General features: G+C 38.2%; 1 protein-coding gene and 1 long non-coding RNA gene across 8 annotated transcripts in view; one reads left to right on the top strand and one right to left on the bottom strand.

Moving 5' to 3' along the window:
- Positions 1-20,602, top strand: part of HIVEP1 (HIVEP zinc finger 1) — a 150,173-nt gene that overhangs the window by 74,011 nt on the left and 55,560 nt on the right. For 6 of the 7 annotated variants that reach the window (XM_086706284.1, XM_086706283.1, XM_086706277.1 and 3 more), the window contains exon 3: positions 4,238-4,291. In XM_086706284.1, the coding sequence (XP_086562410.1) occupies positions 4,238-4,291 (54 nt within the window). Of the gene's footprint in view, positions 1-4,237; positions 4,292-12,729; positions 19,173-20,602 lie in introns of those variants that run through there. The other variant, XM_086706282.1, reaches the window with a different exon arrangement.
- Positions 2,621-18,684, bottom strand: LOC147580762 (uncharacterized). Its single transcript, XR_015251062.1, has 3 exons — positions 18,469-18,684; positions 5,413-5,577; positions 2,621-2,746 (listed from the first exon to the last, which is right to left on the bottom strand). It is a non-coding gene; the product is annotated as an uncharacterized LOC147580762 (long non-coding RNA).

Here is a 20,602-nt window from a genome sequence, read left to right as displayed (position 1 = left end):
ACCCCAAGAAAGGTTGTTTCTTTCTTTTTTAACTTTTTTTTTAATGCTAATTTATTTTTGAGAGAGACAGAGTGTGAACAGTGGAGGAGTGCAGAGAGGGAGACATAGAGTCTGAAGCAGGCTTCAGGCTCTGAGCTGTAAGCACAGAACCCAACATGGGGCTCAAACTCACAAACTGTGAGATCATGACCTGAGCCAAAGTGGGACGCGTAACCAACTGAGCCACCCAGGCGCCCCAAGAAAAGTTGTTTCTTTTTTTTTTTTTTTTTTAATTTTTTTTTTTCAACGTTTATTTATTTTTGGGACAGAGAGAGACAGAGCATGAACGGGGGAGGGGCAGAGAGAGAGGGAGACACAGAATCGGAAACAGGCTCCAGGCTCTGAGCCATCAGCCCAGAGCCCGACGCGGGGCTCCAACTCACGGACCGCGAGATCGTGACCTGGCTGAAGTCGGACGCTTAACCGACTGCGCCACCCAGGTGCCCCGAAAAGTTGTTTCTTAAGGGCTCTGGGACTTGGTTTTGGTTTTGTTTTTTGTTTTGGGGTGTTTTTTTTTTTTGTTTTGTTTTTGTTTTTTTTTTTTTTTTGCTCCATGGTTTCAGATTATCTTTCACAAATAAAGAGATGTTTTCCCTTTAATTATTTATGGATGATGGAAATAAAATGTTTTTACATGGTTTGCATGTACAAAAGCTTTTAAATATGTGAGGCATTGTACAAAATTGTTCATAATCTTTACCATTCACAATTTCTATGCCTTATTGGGGAAGGAAATCTGTAAGAAGTTGTAAATTTTCAACAGTGGCAGAACCAAAATACGACTTACATGATTAGTAGCTTCTCCCTTCTCCTGGCCTGTTACTTGCTCAGCCATGGGCCCCTCTGGCTTGTAGAAAAGATTATGGATCCATTCATGTTGCTGGAGTCTTTACCAGGTGACAGCTCCTCCAAATACATTTAGTAAAAATTGAACTAATTACAATTACATCTTAAGTACGCTAAAAACTCATTACAGTAAGAATGCATTACTCACTTTAGACCGACCAACATGGTGTGAATGTCCATTTTGCTTACATATCTATTTTTATTCTTAAACAACAGCAACAGAGAAACTACAGTTTATTTCTCGATGTGTAGTTCTTTGTGAGATTGTTACCTCAGATAACAGTGCCATGGAGGGCATGATGGAAGGTGTCTCCGAATCTGAGATCCCATTCTAAGTAACACCCCCAAGCCCCCAAATCAAGGCTTACAAGTGAGATCGTGTATTACTGCTGGGAAGTGTTACCCTTGGTAAAGGGAAAAGGGGAAAAAAGATGCGTAGGGAACTTCTTTTTATATCAGGTTCTGAATCCAGCAGTGGGTTGTAAAATCAATATAGCTGGCTGGGCAAGGGAGCATTATTCATTTTTAATAGGAAAAGATGGAAGATGGAGTGTGGGTAAGTTTGTTTCTGAATTCTGTGTACACATGTGTAATTGGTTGAAATGTAAAAACACATTTATTGCTCTGAGTCATAGTGAAAAAATGATAAATAGTGCTTTAAAAATCAGTAAGTTGCCTTGTATGAACCAATTAAGAGCAGACAATGTATGAGTCCTTTCTCTGTGATTTTGGAGTGTCTCTGAAACATATTTGACCTGAAAAATCCTAAAGCATAGGTTAAATATGAACAGGACTTTCTCTAAAAATTGAAGCAAAGGCTTTTAATACTGACTATTACGAGCTCTCTAAATGAAAATTGTATTTACCTATTGAACTGGGGCTTTCGGTAAAAGAATTTAAGTAGATACTTATACCTACCAAAGTAGATGTCCTAAATCTGCTGATTTATGCATAGTTATTATCAAGAGAAAAAGGCAACTTAATTGAAAATTCAACAACAAAGACCAGTATTTTGTGATCACATGTAAATTGAGGTCATTTTTCCAAGAATTTGTTATGTTACCAGTGCAAGCAGAAGGTGGCCAAACCTCAGTGTACTGAATAGCAGTTATTCTTAAATATGTGTTAAATCATGAGTTTTTGTTGCTTTGAGCCACAATCGCTTCTGTTAATAAAAAAAGGTGTTTTATTATATAATGCCAAATTATGTGTGCATAAACTCTTAAACACAGTCATTACTACCAGAATATATATAATATGTATGTATATATTTATGGTTCTTAAGTTTGGAGGGACTGCTGGCACAGAAATGAGAGTGTTTTTTTCCTTTTTATGTTTCTCAAGGACTGTGTATTTAAATTCATGGTTTGTTTCTTTACATTTTAAAGGTATACAGCATACTTCATATATTTTACTTTTTTAAAAAGCGGCCCTTGTCCTTTTGTTACTTATGTTAACACAGATTTCATCCATGCATTTGGTAGTTTTCTTTTTGAAATAAAGTTACTGCTGATGCAGGGTCCACTTTCTACATTTAATAAGAGGTGTTTTGCTTTTTGTTTTGTTTTGTTTTCTTTTCTTTTTTTAGGACCGTTTCCAGTTCGCTTGTCATTTCATGAGATATAACTAAAATTTGTGAATAAGAAAAATTGTAATATTTCTCTAGGTTACCTCTACTTGTAGATCTCATGCTGGATCTGATAATTAGCAAACAAATAGGACATTGCTGTGGGGATACCCTTATCAGGATGAAAGTTTATTTTTGACCAGTGCTGACAGTGTCTAATACTTCAAGCTAGCTCGACTCCGTTTTTCCTGCTGCTCTCACTCCGCTTTTATTTTGCCGACCGGGTGAATCAACCTGCGATTAAAAGAAGTTTGATCAGAAAATGGAAGGTTCTCTGAATTTTCTGGCTTCTTCCTCAAGGTTAATGGGAGAAGAAGCAGGTGGTTCAGAGGGCCCCTGTGGTGGGGATCCATGTCTTTTATTTGTTTGGAAAAGGATCAACATTTTGGAAGTTGATCTTGCGTGGCCGGTGGCGGTAGGCCTAGCGCTGGAGACCATTTTGGGAACTGGTGGTGGACGCCAGAGGGCGTAAATGGCTGAAGTACCAATATTTTGAAAATTGTTAAATGATACTTCCATGCATTAACTAACATATTATGTAATTATTGGTACTGTATTCTTTTCAGTACAAGAAAGTACCTGGGAATTTTGTAACTTCTACCATTATAACGAGTACTTAGGCCCCCGTATTAAAGCTGGAATTATTGTCTTCATCATCAAATAAGTACATCCTTATACAATTTAAAGTAATTATTGTTTTTTTTTTAATGTTTACTTTTGAGAGAGAGGGAACGCACGCATGTGGGAGAGGGGCAGAGGGAGAGGGAGAGAGAAAAATGCCAAGCGAGCTTTGCGCTGTCAGCGCTGAACTGGAAATGGGGCTTGACTCTTGAACTCCGATCTGAGCCGAAGTCTGACGCTTAACCGACTGAGCCACCCAGGCGCCCTCACATTAATTGTTAACCGAAGGAGAACACACGCTTTTTTACAAAATCCACTTGTGCTCCGAGCCTCAGCTCTAACAACTGCAGGCTCTGGGCCCACGCTCATCACCCTCTCCTGTCCGCTCCTGGGGCAGCCCTCCCCGCGCCTTGGTAATTATTACTTGTGGGTCACACCTTTATCACTTGTGGGCTACACCTGATCGTTCAGAACTGGCTCACGTGTAACAGTTCTAGAGTCATTACTCTGATAGAGTGGCTCTCTGTTGCAGTCGGCTACCCACACACTTCACACGCAACCATCCTGGTACCAAGCGTTGGCAAGAGGGACGGGTCTTCCACCGTTCTTCTGCTTCTCCTTTCATTTCTTGCCCGGTTCTTCCTTTTCCTTCTTCCATGTTTGGCATAGGTTTTAGGCCATCCACGGACTTCGTTTAGACTCGTTTCTAAGCTAGCAGCCATTTGTTACATCTCTCTGATAAAATCACTGCTGGGCATTAATGTTGTCTTTATAAGCAAAGCTTTGTTTTTAGGGATTTATTAGGCGCCTAAACATGTGTTAATCATCGTTCAGTATTTAAAACGCACTAATTATTTGCATTATGGGAACATTCATTGATTGCAACTGGTCCTTGTGACAAAGACGTGATTGAAATTGTATATTCAGTTTTAAAATAAGGGAATATGTCATTACTTTAACAGTTTACACATATTTATTTCATAAATAATTCAATAAATATTGATTACTACGTATGAGGCTCCTTGTATAAGTAGCGTGTTTGTCTTACTGCATTCTTATTTGTGTATGATGCATTGATTTGTAAAATCTCTTTGTTTTTCTTAGATAAAATTGAAGAAGCACAAAAAGAACTTAATGGGGCAGAAGTGTCAAAAAAAGGTAAATTAAAGTCAACCCCAATGTATTCTGTATTCTTAACAGAGATTCCTATTCAGATCCCTATAATTGCAGCCTTACTAAATCTATCAGTGAAAACATATCACGGAATTAGAAACCACCTTAGACTGATTGATACCTGAAAGTATATGGACTTTACTTCCTGAAGTGCTTTAGCTACTTCTGTAGCTATTCTGTAACTGTTTCTACAAATTAAGACATTGCTGGTAGGATTATGAGAGATCGTTGCAGCTCTTGCGAAAGTCCTATTTATGAGACTGTCCCATAGCAATAAAAGTACCAATGTGATTGATGCCTGTGTTTCAACATGTATGTGCCTATCTCTGTATGTTCTTGTGATGCAGTATTTTTTTGTAATGACGAAAGCCCAAAATAGATAAAATTATATGAATGCTAGTCAGGGGGAAGAATGGTTGAATCAGTTTAATACATTGTATTTTGGGATATATTATGCACCTTTTCAAGAAACGTTAATTCTTTCAATTGACAGTGGTGGTTTATTGATGAATGAGGAAAACGAAATTGCACGGTAGCTTGTAAAATATCTCAGTTTATAAGTTTAATCAAATTTCAAAGGCATACACGCCTACATATTTATACACATTTCACACAAATATGTTTACAGAGGTGGAAGGAAGGGTTTGAGGAAGCTTAACTTTCCTTTATATGGCTTTATGGTTTTTATTAATTACAATGGTTGTAATTTTGTATAAAAAATTTAAAGGCAAAAATTGGTTTTCATGGTAGAAAACCTAGTGTTCGTTTTTCCAGATAATATGAAAAATGCATTCAATATTAAATAGTCTGTGGAGAGGGGAAGACAGGTGGATCGTCTCCCAACACTGTATGTTAATGAGTAAAATCGATTAAAAGGATATAATTAAAGCTCCCATTATAGCATTTATATTTCATGACTTATTATTTCTTTGTCCTTATTATATTTTCTAATTATAGTGGAATATTTTGACAGTAATTTAGCTATATATGAATCCAGTGGAAAGTCTTTTTTCTTTTTTTTTTTTTTTAATCGATTTAGGTTCCTAGCTAAGTATCTTTAGTAGAAATATTTCTGGCTATTCAGGTTTTCCGTCCCTTGGACCAACCTGCGAACCTCCAAGATGTTGTGGCGTTGGTCTGAATAGTTATGTTGTGATGTGCAGCAACCTTGAAGTGTCTCTCCGTTTTCTTCTTCTCACACCCCCTTCTTCCATGCAATCTGGAAGGTCCATAACAAACAGGATCCTTTAATGATATTCTTGCAGAAAAGCCTAGAAAGAACAGAGAAATCACTATAGCCATGCTGTCCCTTTCCAAGGTTGACTAAAGGTCCCTTCCCTCATTGCTGTAGACATAAAGCATGTTAAGACACACAGGCTGTAAGAGATGCTTTACATCCAGTAATGGTTTAGAGCTGCTGCAAGGAGAAAAATAAATGTGTGCTTGTTTTGCATTTCCTTCTTTCTTACTCCCGTGGCAAAGAATTTTAAGAACAGTGAACTAAATGCCTATATAGGAAGGAGGAAGCGAACAAAGGTTCTAGAAAAAGAAATTGGATAATGAGTTTCAGAATAATCCAGTGGGCTACACTTGGCAGGCTACACTTATTTAAGACCGAGGATGAATACCAAGTGAGCATTGTTCTGTGCGGTTCGCTGCCTAGAATTACTACTTGGCTTTCAGTTTTACGCACACATTCGGGGCAAATTAAAAATGAAATAGTTTTTGGGGCGCCTGGGTGTCTCAGTCGGTTAGGCATCCAAATTCAGCCCTTGTCATGATCTCACGGTCTGTGAGTTCGAGCCCTGCATTGGGCTCTGTGCTGACAGCTCAGAGCCTGGATCCTGCTTCGGATTCTGTGTCTCCCTTTCTCTGCCCCTCCCCTGCTCACACCTCCCCCCACCGCAAGTAAGTAAACATTTAAAAAAAAAATTTTTTTTAATGAAATAGTTTTTCTCTCAAATATAATTAAGGAATAATATCATTTTGTCTTTAACAATATGAGATAAAAATCTTTCAGTAATAAAAGTATTGAGATTTCTCAAATCTTTGCTGGCCAAGCTGCTGATTAAAGGAAATTCATTTCTTCCTTTGGATAATATGCTGTAGAAATTTGTTGTTATTTTTATTAGGATGATTCATCTAGGGCAGATCACTTTTTCACTATTTTTTCTTTTTTTCTTTTTTTTAAATTTTTTTTAATGTTTTTATTTATTTTTGAGACAGACCAAGACAGAGCATGAACGGGGGAGGGGCAGAGAGAGAGGGAGACACAGAATCGGAAGCAGGCTCCAGGCTCTGAGCCATCAGCCCAGAGCCCGACGCGGGGCTTGAACTCACGGACCGTGAGATCGTGACCTGACTGAAGTCGGACGCTTAACCGACTGAGCCACCCAGGCGCCCCTTTTTTTTTTTTTTTTTTTAATTTTATTTTAATTTCACTATTTTTTCAACAGGCCTTTGCTTTTTCCCCCTGAAAGTTTGACTTTTGTCTTCTATATATGGCTATTTTTCTACAATGCTGTTGTTCTAAGGTTTTTTCCTCCACTGAAGATACTGTAATTGTTCAATTTATTTATTGTTCTTTCTCCTCCTTTCCTTTTTTTTTTTTTTTTTTTTTAACCATTAGTACAAGTAACTAATTTGAATCTAGCATTAATGGCAAGCCCTTAAAAAACCCACAAAAAAAGAAAAAACACCTCGGTCATTGATAGATCTTTATTGTTTTCTAACATTTTAAGAAAAGATTAATCTGTTTAGTGTAATAGGGTGGCAAAGAAAGTGACTTTGCCCATTATGCACCAATAAAATAAAGAAGGGCACTAAATTATGTTAATGTGTTTCTTTTACTCTTTCTAGAGAGAAAGAATACATGAATGAAAATTAGATGACTTTGATTTATTTTAATTTTAATCAGTTTGGGGATAAACGTAACATGTAACATTCACATAATTCTCCATAACATCATTATATTCTTCTTTACAGTGCTCTTTACTTGTTCTTAACATCCATCATATTTGACACTACTCTTAAAATTATTGCATGGGATTTATTTTTTTTTTTTAACGTTTTATTTATTTTTGAGACAGGGAGAGACAGAGCATGAACAGGGGAGGGTCAGAGAGAGGGAGACACAGAATCTGAAACAGGCTCCAGGCTCTGACTGCCAGCACGGACTGTGAGATCATGACCTGAGCTGAAGTCGGACGCTCAACCGACTGAGCCACCCAGGCGCCCCACATGGGATTTAAATAAAATAGTGAATGTCACAGATGTGGGAATGGAAAATGTATAAACTAGGAAGAAATAAATAGATCGGTTTTTCAGGAGAGCTTTCATAGTCTATCTTTTGTATAAGCTTTAATTTTAATACTTTGTTTTAAATTTTTACCATACAATATTTGACATATGTAAGTTAATATATGTAATGTATTACAAATATTTGTCTTTTAACGTTTATTTTTGAGAGAGAGAGACACACAGAGCACGAGAGGGGGAGGGGCAGAGAGTGAGGGAGACACAGAATCCAAAGCAAGCTCCAGGCTCTGAGCTGTCAGCACAGAGCCCGACACGGGGCTCGAACTAATGAACCATGAGATCATGACCTGAGCCAAAGTCAGACGCTTAACCGACTGAGCCACCCAGGTGCCCCTGTATGTAATGTGTTATAAAGCATAAAAACACCATGGTGATCTTTCATTCCACCACCCAGTGTGAAAACTGGCGCATCGTCAATACCATCGCATCAACCTGCATGCTCGTCATTATTTCCCTCTGTCTGCTCTTTAGAGGTATTTACCGTCCTCAACTTTATGTTCATCGTGTTAATGCTTCATAAAAATAATTACATATTCTCAAACAGTATACTTTTTAGCTTTGCTTGAGTTTGAGCTTTAAAAATAAAATTATGTTCCCTAATTTTAACAGCTTTTTCACTCAACCTTGTTTCTAAAATGTATGCATGTTGTTGAAAGTAGCTATTTCTTCCCATTGCTGTAACAATATTTTATTACATGACGCAATATGTACCTCCATTCTCTTGTTGATGGATTTCAGTTATTTCTCCCTTTTTGCTGTCACAAACAGTGCAGCTCCGAATACTCTCATAGCCTAGTGCACATGTGTGAGTTTTCCAGGACATACACAGGGAGCGTAGATGTTCAGCTTCATAAGATGATGCGAAATGCTTTTCCAGAGTTTTTTGGAAATTTTACATTTCCCCCATCAGTGTCTAAGAATTCATTTTGTGCTATCCAGTACTTGGTATTGTCATTGTTCTTACTTTTTCCAGTTGGATGGGTAAAAAATAGTCTTTTGTTCTGCTCTGGATTTATTTTTCCCCAATTAGTAATAATGTTAAACATGTCTTCACTTGTATACCACTTTCTTGAAATGCTTACTTGTATCTTTTATGCATTTTAAACATCTTTTTTTTTTTAAATATATTTTGGATAACAGCTCCTTATTCATGTTATGTGCTTTAGTTCTGGGCTTACTTTTTTACTTTCTTTAAAGTACTTTTTGAGGGGCGCCTGGGTGGCTCAGTCGGTTGGGCGTCCGACTTCGGCTCGGGTCATGATCTCGCGGTCCGTGGGTTCGTGCCCCGCGTCGGGCTCTGTACTGACGGCTCAGAGCCTGGAGCCTGCTTCAGATTCTGGGTCTGCCTCTTTCTGCCCCTCTCCTGCTTGTGCTCTCTCTCTCTCTCTCTCTCTCTCTCTCTCAAAAATAAATAAGCATTTAAAAATTTTTAAAAATGAATAAATAAATAAAGTACCTTTTGTACACAGAAGTTCTTGGTTTTAATATCAAACTATTAAGCTTTTTCATTTATGATTAGTATTTTTTTGTTGTTTTTCTGGAGTTTTTTAAATATATTTGCTTGCCTTAAATTCTTCCCTCCCACAAGGTCTTACATGTTTTTTCTCTGTTTTATTCTAAACAAAACAAACAAAACAAAAAAACAAAAAAAACTTTCACGTTCAGATAAAAAAATACATCTGGAGTTTATTTAAAAAAAAAAAATACAGTGTGAGTTTGGGTTCCACTTTCTTTCTCTTTTTTTTTTTTTTTTTTTTTTACCCCAAATGGATAACTATTTGTCCCAGAGTATTTATTACGTTCATTCTCCTTTTACTCTTTTTCATCTTAATTTTCCTGATAGGTATGGGTTTGTTTCTTGGCTCTCTGTTCTCTTCTGTTAATCTGTGAGTTAATATTACAATGTGTTAATTACTATCACTACATGTTTCAGTGCACAGCAGGGAAAATTCCTAAAGTGTTTTGACTGTTTCTAGTTTTTTGCTCATACATTTAAATTTTAGAATCAGCTTTTAAAATAACTTGTTGGGACTTTGTTTGGGATTGCATTGAATTTGGGGCAAACTGACAATTGTCACAATTTTCAGGCTTTCTATCTCCAAAAATAGTATATTTTTGATACTTGTGTTTTCTTTGTCTTATAATTTCTTCCATATGGATCTTGTACTTATTTTATTGAATTTATTTCTTGAAGCTTTATTTTTTTACTGATTACATTGATTGTGTGTGTATACATGTGAAATTGTTTTTTAGCTCTTGTTGGCAAATAGAAATGCAGTATATTTTTTGTATATTCATCTTGTATCCAGCCACTTGGCTGAATCATTCATTCCAAAAATTTGTTTGCAGGTGCTTGAGATTTTCTTGTAAACAGTCTGATGCTAGCAGTAATGAAAGTTTTGTTTCCACCTTTTTAAATTATTGTTCCTTTATTTAGTTTTCTTGTTTTACCCAGTAGGCTCTGGTAAAATCAAAAGAATGGTAGTATTGGTGTCCTTGACTTGTTCTTGATTGTAAAGGGAATGCTTCTAATATTTCATGGAAATGTTTAAAGTCTTTTTAGGGGAAGGGAGGGTCAGGGTTTTTTTTTGTTTTGTTTTGTGTGTGTGTGTGCACGTCCATGTGTGCGCTTGTTTAAGTAGCATAAGGAGGTTATCTTTTTGATCTACTGAGATTTTTAAAAGAATCATAAGTGGATCTTTTTTTCATCAAATGGTTTTTCTTCATATGTAGAGCTTAATCTTATAGTCTCCCTTCTCTCATTCTAGTGTTTAAACTTCTCTTGCATCTTCTTTTTTTTTTTTAATTTTTTTTTTTTCAACGTTTATTTATTTTTGGGACAGAGAGAGACACAGCATGAACGGGGGAGGGGCAGAGAGAGAGGGAGACACAGAATTGGAAACAGGCTCCAGGCTCTGAGCCATCAGCCCAGAGCCCGACGCGGGGCTCGAACTCATGGAGCACGAGATCGTGACCTGGCTGAAGTCGGACGCTTAACCGACTGCGCCACCCAGGCGCCCCTGCATCTTCTTAATACAATGAATTTAGTCTCGATTTTTATCTTTTTAAATACACTGCTAGATTTAATTTGTTAATATTTGATGAAGAATTCTGGGGCACCTGGGTGGCTTAGTCAATTGAGCTTCGGACTCTTGGTCTCAGCTCAGGTCGTGATCTCAAGTTTCACGGTACTAAGCCCTGCATTGGGCTCCACGCTGATAGTGCAGAGCCTGCTTAAGATTGTCTCCAAAATAAATAAATAAAATTTGAAAAATATATATATGTTGAAGTATTCTATATCCAGGTTCAAATTGAAGATATTGGTCTGTAGTTTTAGTTTCTTTTAATTATCCATGCCTGACTTATTTCAAAATTATAGTAGCTCAGTAGAGGTGATCTGAGAACTATCCTCCTGTTTCCTATGGACGTATTTGTTTAATACTGGAATGATAGCTTTATAGGAAGGTTGTAGGATATATTTTGACTTTGTTTTAAAAACATTTTTTTTTTTATGTTTATTTTTAAGAGAGAGAGAGAGAGAGCATGCAAGCAGGGGAGGGGCAGAGAGAAAGAGAGAGAGAGAGAGAGAGAGAGAGAGAGGGAGACACAGAATCTGAAGCAGGCTCCAGGCTCTGAGCTGTCAGCACAGAGCCCGACATGGGTCTCGAACTCATGAGCCATGAGATCATGACCTGAGCCGAAGTTGGACCCTTAACCGACTGAGCCGACCAGGTGCCCCTATTTTGACTTTCAAGAGGAGTTGAGGGTAGATTTTTAAGTGTCAAATCAGTATATTTAATAGTATGGATCTACTCAAGTTTTCTTTTTTCTCTTCTATCAGAGAGTACGTTATATTGTTATAATTTATACATTCTGTTAAGTCTTCACATTTATTGGTAAAAAGTCATTTGTGGTGTTCTCTTACTCTTTCATTGCTGCTGGATTTTTTCATTGTTAATTTTGTTCATTTGTGCTTTTTCTCTCTTTCTTGATTAGTCTTACAAAAGGCTTATCTGCTTCACTTCCAATTATACCAACTTCTGATTTTCTTCATACTCTTTTGTAGCGTCCTTTTAAGTTATCAGTAAGTTTTGCTTTTTTATTATATTTTTTCCTCTTTTTCTTTGGGTTCACTCTGTTATCAAATTTCTTAGGTTGGAATCTGGGCTAATTTATTTTAAGCATTTGTTTTTTTTTTAATTCAAATCACTTCAGGGTATTAATTACCTTCTAAGTTATTGCTTTAGTTAAATTGTACACGATTTCATATTTACTGCTTTCATTAATGTCTATGCTGTTTTCTTCTTTTACCCTCTTGACAATTTTTTTCCTCACATTTTTGGGGATTTTATGTTTTTGTTAGTGATTTGTCACTTAATTGCATGGTTATAATTAATTGTTTTTTTTAAAACCAGTTTGTATTTCTAAAATAATTTGCTCTCTGTATCTGAACACTGTGAACTCAAGATTTTCGGGAAATGTTCTACAAAAACGCTCCTGGATTTTAAGCTAGAAATTTAGAATTCAGCGCCTTATAAACTTCAGGGTTACAAAGATTAAATAGCTGAAGTTGAAAGATGTCAAATAACATTACCCCCAGGAGAATGCAAGCAGGAAGTGAAATGAGGAGGCTTCGAGTCCTTGTCTTGGACTGTGCTGTTCTAACATTATTTCGTGTCCTAACTGGATGAGAGCTGAATCTATGAGTCCTATTCTAAATGACCCTTTGAGTGATGAGATTATGATAGTGTGTAAGTCACCTCCTTTAAAAATGTTGTGATAATGCAGGAAAAAATAGGATTCAGACAGTGGGTACTGAAGAAGGTAGAGATCGTAGGTCAGCTTGCACTGGAATTTTTCACATTAATTCTGTCTCAAACAGCAAAATCCTGACATTGCCGTCATAACGCCAGCCATCTCCTTCCAGCACCTGGGGTATATCACTCTGAAGTTTTATACTCCAGCCACCAGAAAGTTTTGTATGTACAAAATAGTTTCTGTTAATCATCCATTTTACCATGGATCTGAGAGTAAGGAGGTCCTAAGCATGCATATATATATATATGGTTTATATGGTTTAAGAGACAGTGTAAGGAATCCATACTGACTGCTCAAGTAACTTTGTGATTTCAGATTTGCTCCGAGGAATCACTTGACAAGTAGGATTTTTGTTAACATAGGCATAATTTATGCCCTGGAATTACCCTCCTGCTATCCGGGGAAGCTTGAGGGAAGTTAGGTTTCTGTGAAAAACTAGACAGAGTAATTCTGAAGTGAGACTAACAGAGTAATGAGCAGAAAACTAGGTTGTGGAATTCTAATTAGTGTGTACATAAGAAACCTAGACTTTGCTCACCTACTTACCTAATTTTTTTAAGCTTCTTATAAGATGAGTAAGTTTGCGAGAAGTACAAAAAATACTCCCATTTTTTTTTAAGTACAGCATATGCTACTTTAAAAAATGAGGCTGATTTGGAATAATATTATATATTAATAATGTGCTTTAATGCTAATGACATTCTCTTCCTTAAGAATTCTGCTAAGCATATTTAAGAAAATATAAGGGCTTGTTCTTAGGTTAGGGACAGTGAAGTCCTTCTTGAGACTAAAATTGAGGTGCATTATGGAAAATTTGGACTCATTTCATTAAAATGAATAATGTTAATGCCATAAAAGTAAGATAAAAAGGTTTTAAAATAGTTTGGGAGAAAGTTTGTGCAATAAAACAAAACCTGGTTGGCTTTATCAAAATGTAATAAATCTAGAAGGGCATTAACAATTTACTAAATGCAAGTTCCCAGCCAGAGGAAAGGCTGGTGTACTTTTCATTGAGATGTCTGAACTTCAGAGCATTTTAAAGGAATGCAGTTTTGTTACTTTAGTATATAGTAACACTCGTCAAGTATATATTCTTGACAAGTTGTGGTCCTTGAGTTTATAAATTAATTGCTAGGAAATAATGTGTTTAAACGAGCTTGTTAATGGATATTTATTTTCAATAAAAACACTTATAAATTCGGTGTTCTTAATAAATGCCCTAAAAATGCATCATGTTTTTCCTATAAGGTTGTTAGTTCATTCTTTTTTCAATAAATTTGTATTGTGCTTCAGACATTCTTTGTAGCCCTGGGGAGTAGATAGGAAAGAAAAAGTCTAACCCTCAAAAGAACCCATCACCTTAGCTCCGCTCTTGGCCAAATTATCCTGAAATCTGAATTGGTAGAATCAAAATTCATGAGGTTTTATGTAGCCTGGCAGTGATGCCTAACAAATTTCCCTTGGGAGAACGGCAACAGATTTTCTGATTTTTAGGGAAAAGAAGCCCTCTTCTTTTAGTATTTTATTACTTGGAATTTTAGATTTAAACATTCAGGTTTCATGAAGTTTTCTCCTAGTGTAACGAACCATGCTGATTTGAACCACGGAAGGATTAGAATTGTTTTAATGATATGGGCAGTGTGTCTGGCCTAAAGGCACCATAGGTCAATCCTGTCAATATTTGTAGATTTAAAAACACCAGGTGCTAAGAGATCATTGTTGTTCAGATAGACTGTGCCAGCCACATAGAAGATGATTTGCACAACGGTAAATCGAAGCATTTTTTAGTACACCAGTGTAAAATAAATGTCTCTCAACGTTCCGTACCCATGGTGTTTAAATGCAAAAACACCCAACACTTTGTTGCCCGTAGAATACGACAGGCAAAAATCCTTCCTACTGTCTTAGCAGAATGCAAATTCTGTGACTGATTACTTATCTGTTGAGTAATCATTCATTAAATTAGAAACTTCAGTAGCTAACAGGATTTTTATTTTACGGGATTCACGATATCATCGATTTGCATTCTCTTGCATTTTTATGGCATATTCCATTGACTTCAAGATGCTATTGATGGTGAGATGCGCACTGATTTCATGCACCATTTAGAAAGGGAAAGTCACTGCCGGTTGAATCGTGACACAGTGCTCTTATAATTGAGTAGAAAATGAATCCTGATTTCAGGGAGATTAAAATTTCAAAGCGTGTTTGCTTGAGAGTCCACAGAGTACATATTTACATCCACCGCTTCATTTTTTGGTATGAGAGATGAAGTGGTTCAGATGACGACGTGTGGATTTGAGCGGCTTTGGGGACCGCATCCTGGAGGACTGTGAAGAACAAAGGAATGGATCTTTTTCTGTTGGTTCACTTGGGGACTCATGGAAGAATGATGTGGGGCGGGGGGAACAGGTTATGTTCAACTTACACTCTTTGCTTCTTGTGTAACCCACCCCATGCACATGCCTCAGTATTTTCTACGTAAATAATGTCGCACAGTGACTTAACAGGATAATCTGTGTTACTGCTGATCTATTTAGACATTTCTCCACTTGGCTGCTGTAATCTACGTGTGGGGCAAAAGGAAAAAGAGGGAAGCAAGCTCAGATACTTATTGCCTACAGAGAGACTTGTTCTTTTCTGTTAACACAGATGAGAGAAGGCACTAGACAGTGTGGGCATGAAACCAAGGAATAGAATCCCAGGAAAGGAAGAATAGAAAATAAAAGCGAGCGGAGGCAGAATAAATTGAAAATGGATTAAACAACTGAGAGAAACTCTGGAAACTAAATTAAGAAGAAAAAAAAAATTAAACACTGTTGTGGAAATAGCAAAGTACCATTTCACCCAAACATGGTATCCTTTTGTCAGTTTCACAACTCGGAGTGTGTTTTACTGGATTGGACCGCCTATGGGAGGAGTATAAAATTGTGAGTGGCGGTGCCTTAAGAGTTTTGCCCTGAGCACCAAGCACAAAATTAACTGTTTCCTTTAAGAAGAGATTCGGAAGCAGCAAATGAGATTCTGTGGACGAGGGAGGAAGGGTACAGAGAGGACTGAAGAATGTTTAAGTGAGAACAAATGTAGGTAGTGGCATCGACACGTCGTCCGATGGTTAGTTAGTGGGAAGTAGACTCCACCAGACCGCAGAACAGATCGTATTGGGGGTGCAGCGCGCTAACTGCGCAGGAGCAGGGAAGGAGGGGGTTGCTGTGGGGTGTTTATTTCTGGAGGCCCACCACCGAGCATGGGGTTAGCCACTCAGAAACTGTTTAATGAAACCCTTTAATGGCTGTCTGTGGCTCTTAGCCTGAAGACAGTCTCCAAAACACGGCGAATGAGAGAGACCTCGGCTCGCTGAGCCCTGCCCCTCACCCACTCACCTCTGCCTCCTATGAGTGCTGGGATTCCTCCAGTTAATTTTTGCCCACTGCCCCACCACCAGTACTTGCCCCAGTTCCTAGTGCATAGAGTAGTAGGCACTTGGCAGACAGTCACTGAATAGGTGAAGGTGGGTGGGTACGTGCATGAGGGAGAGAAGAGAGTGACCTCCTTCGCATTACAGGCAGGAGTTTTAAACAATACGTACTATTACTTTCTTCCTATTTTTTGCGTGTGGTTACACAGATATTTTTTATTTCTTCTGGTATAACCTAGATTGCGTATCTGAAGTAAGTTTTTCATTATATTAAATTGTCTGTATAATTTAATTGTATGTCTCCGCGGTGAACCACAGAACTCACTTAAGTATATCGAGCAAAAATTAAAGCTCTTCTCTAACCTTTAATAGAGACTGCGGACAGCCACTGCAAATGAATCCTTTCTTATGATTTTATTTGAGCACTAAGATTAAAACTATTCTTGGATACTTTGGTAAGATAACAATATCTTCGTTAACCTGGTGAGAGGTTGTGATGTTCTGAATAAAGATTTGAGGATTTCACCTTTCTGAAGGTTTAACGCTATAACCCCTAGAGCCTTCATGGTAGAAATGTTTATCAAATGGATTTCATACTTTCTTGTCTTGGTTAGCGTTAGCCTCAATTTAAGCTTTCTTTCTTTTTCTTTTCTTTTCGATTGAGGGCCAGTCATGTGCTGGTCCCTGGGTTAGGGAAGGGACAATTGCCCCTGAAAATACTCCCGCCAAGACTTGACTTTAAAGCTGCCCAGGGTTGTGTGGGCAATCCAGAATTCCTGAATATTTAATAGAGCTGTCTTGAGCACATACTGCTCAAAGAAATTATCATCATGCAGTATTTTTCTTGTGGTTTCAAGTGTAGGGAGAGTAAGACTCAGAACAAAACGGGCCCCAGTCCTGCGTTTAGGACTTTCTTAGAAAAATTGCCAGAGTTTTTGGAATCTTTCTTATGAAAGTGCAACAGGATACAAACCTGAATGACCTTCAGGACAAGGAAATCTGACTGTCTTTAAAAAAGTTCTTATTTGTATTGAAGGCTGAGTCAGCCTCCTACCAGGTGACCTTCTTAAACCTGCAGAAGTACATCCGGGTATCTGATTTTATTCTCCGTGTCAGCTCTCTTGTTAACAACAGTCAGATTTTTATCTCCTGCCTCTCCAGCTCACTATTTTTGCACAAGCCCTGTCATAAGACATTAGAACAACTTATAAAAATGGAAAACGTACTTACTCATAACGCCTCCTCTCAGTTGTTGTTAACTTTTCTACCTTAGCTAACCTGGCTATAGCATAGCCACAGAAGTCCAGTTTTTCTGAGGTGCTCTTTAGAAGTAAGGAGAAGTACTTATCGGAATGATAAATAAGGTTAATAGAACAAATCTGGAAGTATATACTTGGTTTCCTCTTTCAGTGGCATCTTCAAAGACGTAAGTTATGTGAAGGAGTAATGGCTACAGTGTTTTGTGGACGTGTAATATTTGTGAAAGTGATACGCACAACCAACCGTAATACGGCAAAAGAGAACAGAGCTGTATAGTCGTAAGGTTTCCATATTGTATTAGAATCTGCATTAGCTTCCGATAAGTTAGAATGCAAGGTCAGTTCTAGATCACTACAAAGAGAACCACTCAAAAAAGTTCTGAAAAGAGATCATTAAAGAAATTAAAATGTTGTATTAGAAAATACCATCTTAATATAGAATAAAGCAGTAAAGGAGAAGTGGAAGACCAAGAAAGACACAAGATGAATAGAAAACGAAAAGTAAACTGGCAGACAGGAACCCGGCAGTGTCAACCAAAACATCACACAGGAATTGGTTGAATAATCCCATCAGGGGCAGAGATTGTCGGACAGGTTAAAAAAACAAGATCCAACTATGTGCTGCCTACACGGAGATACACTTTAGATTCAAAGTCGCAACTAGATGGAAACTAAACGGTTAGAAAAAGATTTATCATGTAAACAGCCAGCATGAAAAAGCCGAGTAGTTATATTAGAGACTTAAAATAGAGGGGTATTTTCTAATGACAAAAGAATGAATCCTTTGGGAAGACATAGCAGTCATAAACTTATATGTACCTCACAACACAGTCCCAAAATACACGAAGCAAATGGACAGAAATGAAGGACCAAGTAAACAATTCAGCAGTGTGGTCAGAGACTTCAGTGCCCCACTTTCCAGAATGGGTGGGACAGCTAGGCAAAAGGTCAGCCTCGAAGACTTGAACAGCACAGTAAACTCACTGGACCTAGAACATTCCACCCAACAGCAGCAGAGCACATATGTTCTTTGGTGTGCGTGGAGCATTCTCCAAGATAGGTCCTAACTTAGGCCGTGGAACGATTTATCAATAAATTTAAGAGGACCGAGAAATACAAAGTTTGTTTCCAAAGCGACTTTTTACTACATCTGCCATAGCTGGCTAGTGAATTCAGACCCTCCCCCATAATTACTGTTCTTTTTCTTTTGAACAGTTTTTTAATGTACGTTGTTGCCCATCTATTATGTTACAGAAGTTTAGTAATGTTGTCTCTTGCACTGTTTAAACCTTTAGCCAGATGATTCTTGGTCTTACTCGGGATGGGAGCTGACCTCAAATTCCACTTACATTCTATCCTTGCTTTTCTTTTCAGGGCTGAGGTTCTTGTTCAGGAATGCTGCTGTCTTCTGATTGCTTTTCAGTGTATTCCTCCGTTAGGAATATTAACAAGCCTCTGAACTGACTTTGGTTGGTAAAACTCAACTCACATGTCCCTGAATGCCGCAAGAACTAATTGCTCTAATCTTCTGGAGAGATGCCCTTCATGAGGCTTCCTGATGCTCTCAGAAGTCGCTGCTGTGTCCGTACTCACCCCAGGCTTCTAGAACTCTGTCACACAGCTTGAAGTTCTTTTCTCTTAGGAGCTCGTACCCCCCCCCCCCCCCGCCCCGCCTTTGACTCCCATGCCGTCTGTTACCGTGTGTTTGAATTCCGTAGGCTTCGTTCTTTTTCATACAGTCGCTGCTCATTTTGACTTAGCCACGATATTCATCACACTTTCGCTCTTTCACTTCGTCTTACATCTCTAGTTTCCCATCTGGGATAATTTTATTTTACTTCAAGAACAGTCTTCAGTTTTCCATTAGCGCAGGTCTGTTGTGACAAATCACTTCAAGTATCATTTATTAGAAAATGTCTGTTTCATTTTCATTCTCGAAAAATACTTTCACTGAGTATAAAACCAGAGACTTCCGGCATGGCAGTTCATCTCCTTGAGCACGTTGTTGCTATTGAGATTGTCACTTGTGAGTCTGATTATTGCTCATTGGAAGGTAACCTGTCTTTTCATTTTAACGTGTCTTCCTGAGACTTTTAATTAAGAGTTTGGCCTCGCCCCTGCCTTGCAGTTACAGAGTGAGGCGAATAGGTGTGATTTCTCTGTATTTACCATGCGTGTGCTTTACAGCACTCTTGGATTTGTACAGTCACATGTTTCAGTCGTGCCCAATCATTTATGTCCTCATCTTCCGAGATTCCACTTCCAGTCTTTTCGACTCATCCTTTGTTTCAAAACCTCTCCATTTTGTTTGCCTTTTGTCTCTAGTACTTTATTCTCTGTTGTTTCTTTTTGACTCCTCTCCCAGTTCCCTGTCATAATCTGGACTTAAATCAATCCAGTGAGTTCTAAATTTGCAAGTGTTTTTCAGTTCTGTCATTTATATTTGGCTTTTCAACTATACTATCTCTCTTTAATTTTTTTTTTAATGTTTGTTTATTTTTGAGAGAGAGACAGACAGAGCATTAGCATGGGAGGGGCAGAGGGAGAGGGAGACACAGAATCGGAAGCAGGCTCCAGTCTCTGACCTGTCAGCACAGAGCCGGATGCGGGGCTCGAACTCACAAACCATGAGATCATGACCTGAGCCGAAGTCGGACCCTTAACTGACTAAGCCACCCAGGAGCCCCTCTACTACTATCTCTTTTTATACTTTCCAGTTATCCCTCTGGAATTTTCAATAAGATTTCAATATAAACAAAGTAAGTACATTTATTTTAAAGTCTCTGTATGTCAGTTCCAATATATTGGACCCTTGTTGATCTGTTAGTGATGTTGGTTCTTTCTTTTCTTAGGTGCCTTGTTGTCTTTGAATAGTTAGACATTCTATTTTTAAAACTATCAGGCCTCCAGGGTAGCTCAGTCAGTTAAGCACCAACTTCAGCTGAGGTCATGATCTTGTGGTTTGTGGGTTTGAGCCCCTCATTGGGCTCTGTGCTGACAGCTTGGAGCCTGGAGCCTGCTGTGGATTGTGTGTGTGTGTGCGTGTTTGTGTGTGTGTGTGTGTCTGCCCCCCCCCCCCCCCGCTCGCACTCTGTCTCTCTCTCAAAAATAAACATTAAAAAAAAAAAAAAGAACAAGTAAAAATTATCAGAATGGTTTGAAGTCCTGGTTGACATCTTCCACCAGAGAAGATTTGAATTCACTTCAGTGAGGCTCCCAGGAGAGCTAACGATCCGGTATCCACTTAATCCAATTTGGGGGTTTGTGATTTTCCAGGGCACTGGATGCAAGTTGGCAGTTCATATGAAGCTTGCTTGGTCTACATCCAGTTCTCTCATTTCTAGCATAAAGCCATTCAGTCTCCCAACAGGGAATACGTAGATATTCATAGGGACTCCACGCCTGGCGTGCCCTGGATTCTGTCACGTATCTACTCAGCTCCTTTAGATTGTCGTGAGAACTGCCCCAGCCATTTACCTGCTC

This window comes from Puma concolor, chromosome B2 (genome assembly GCF_028749965.1).
Source record: "Puma concolor isolate L17-30 chromosome B2, mPumCon1.1.hap2, whole genome shotgun sequence".
NCBI classification, from domain to species: Eukaryota; Metazoa; Chordata; class Mammalia; order Carnivora; family Felidae; genus Puma; species Puma concolor.
The sequence above is the reverse complement of the archived record's forward strand: the minus strand, read 5'-3'. Positions and strand labels throughout refer to the sequence as shown.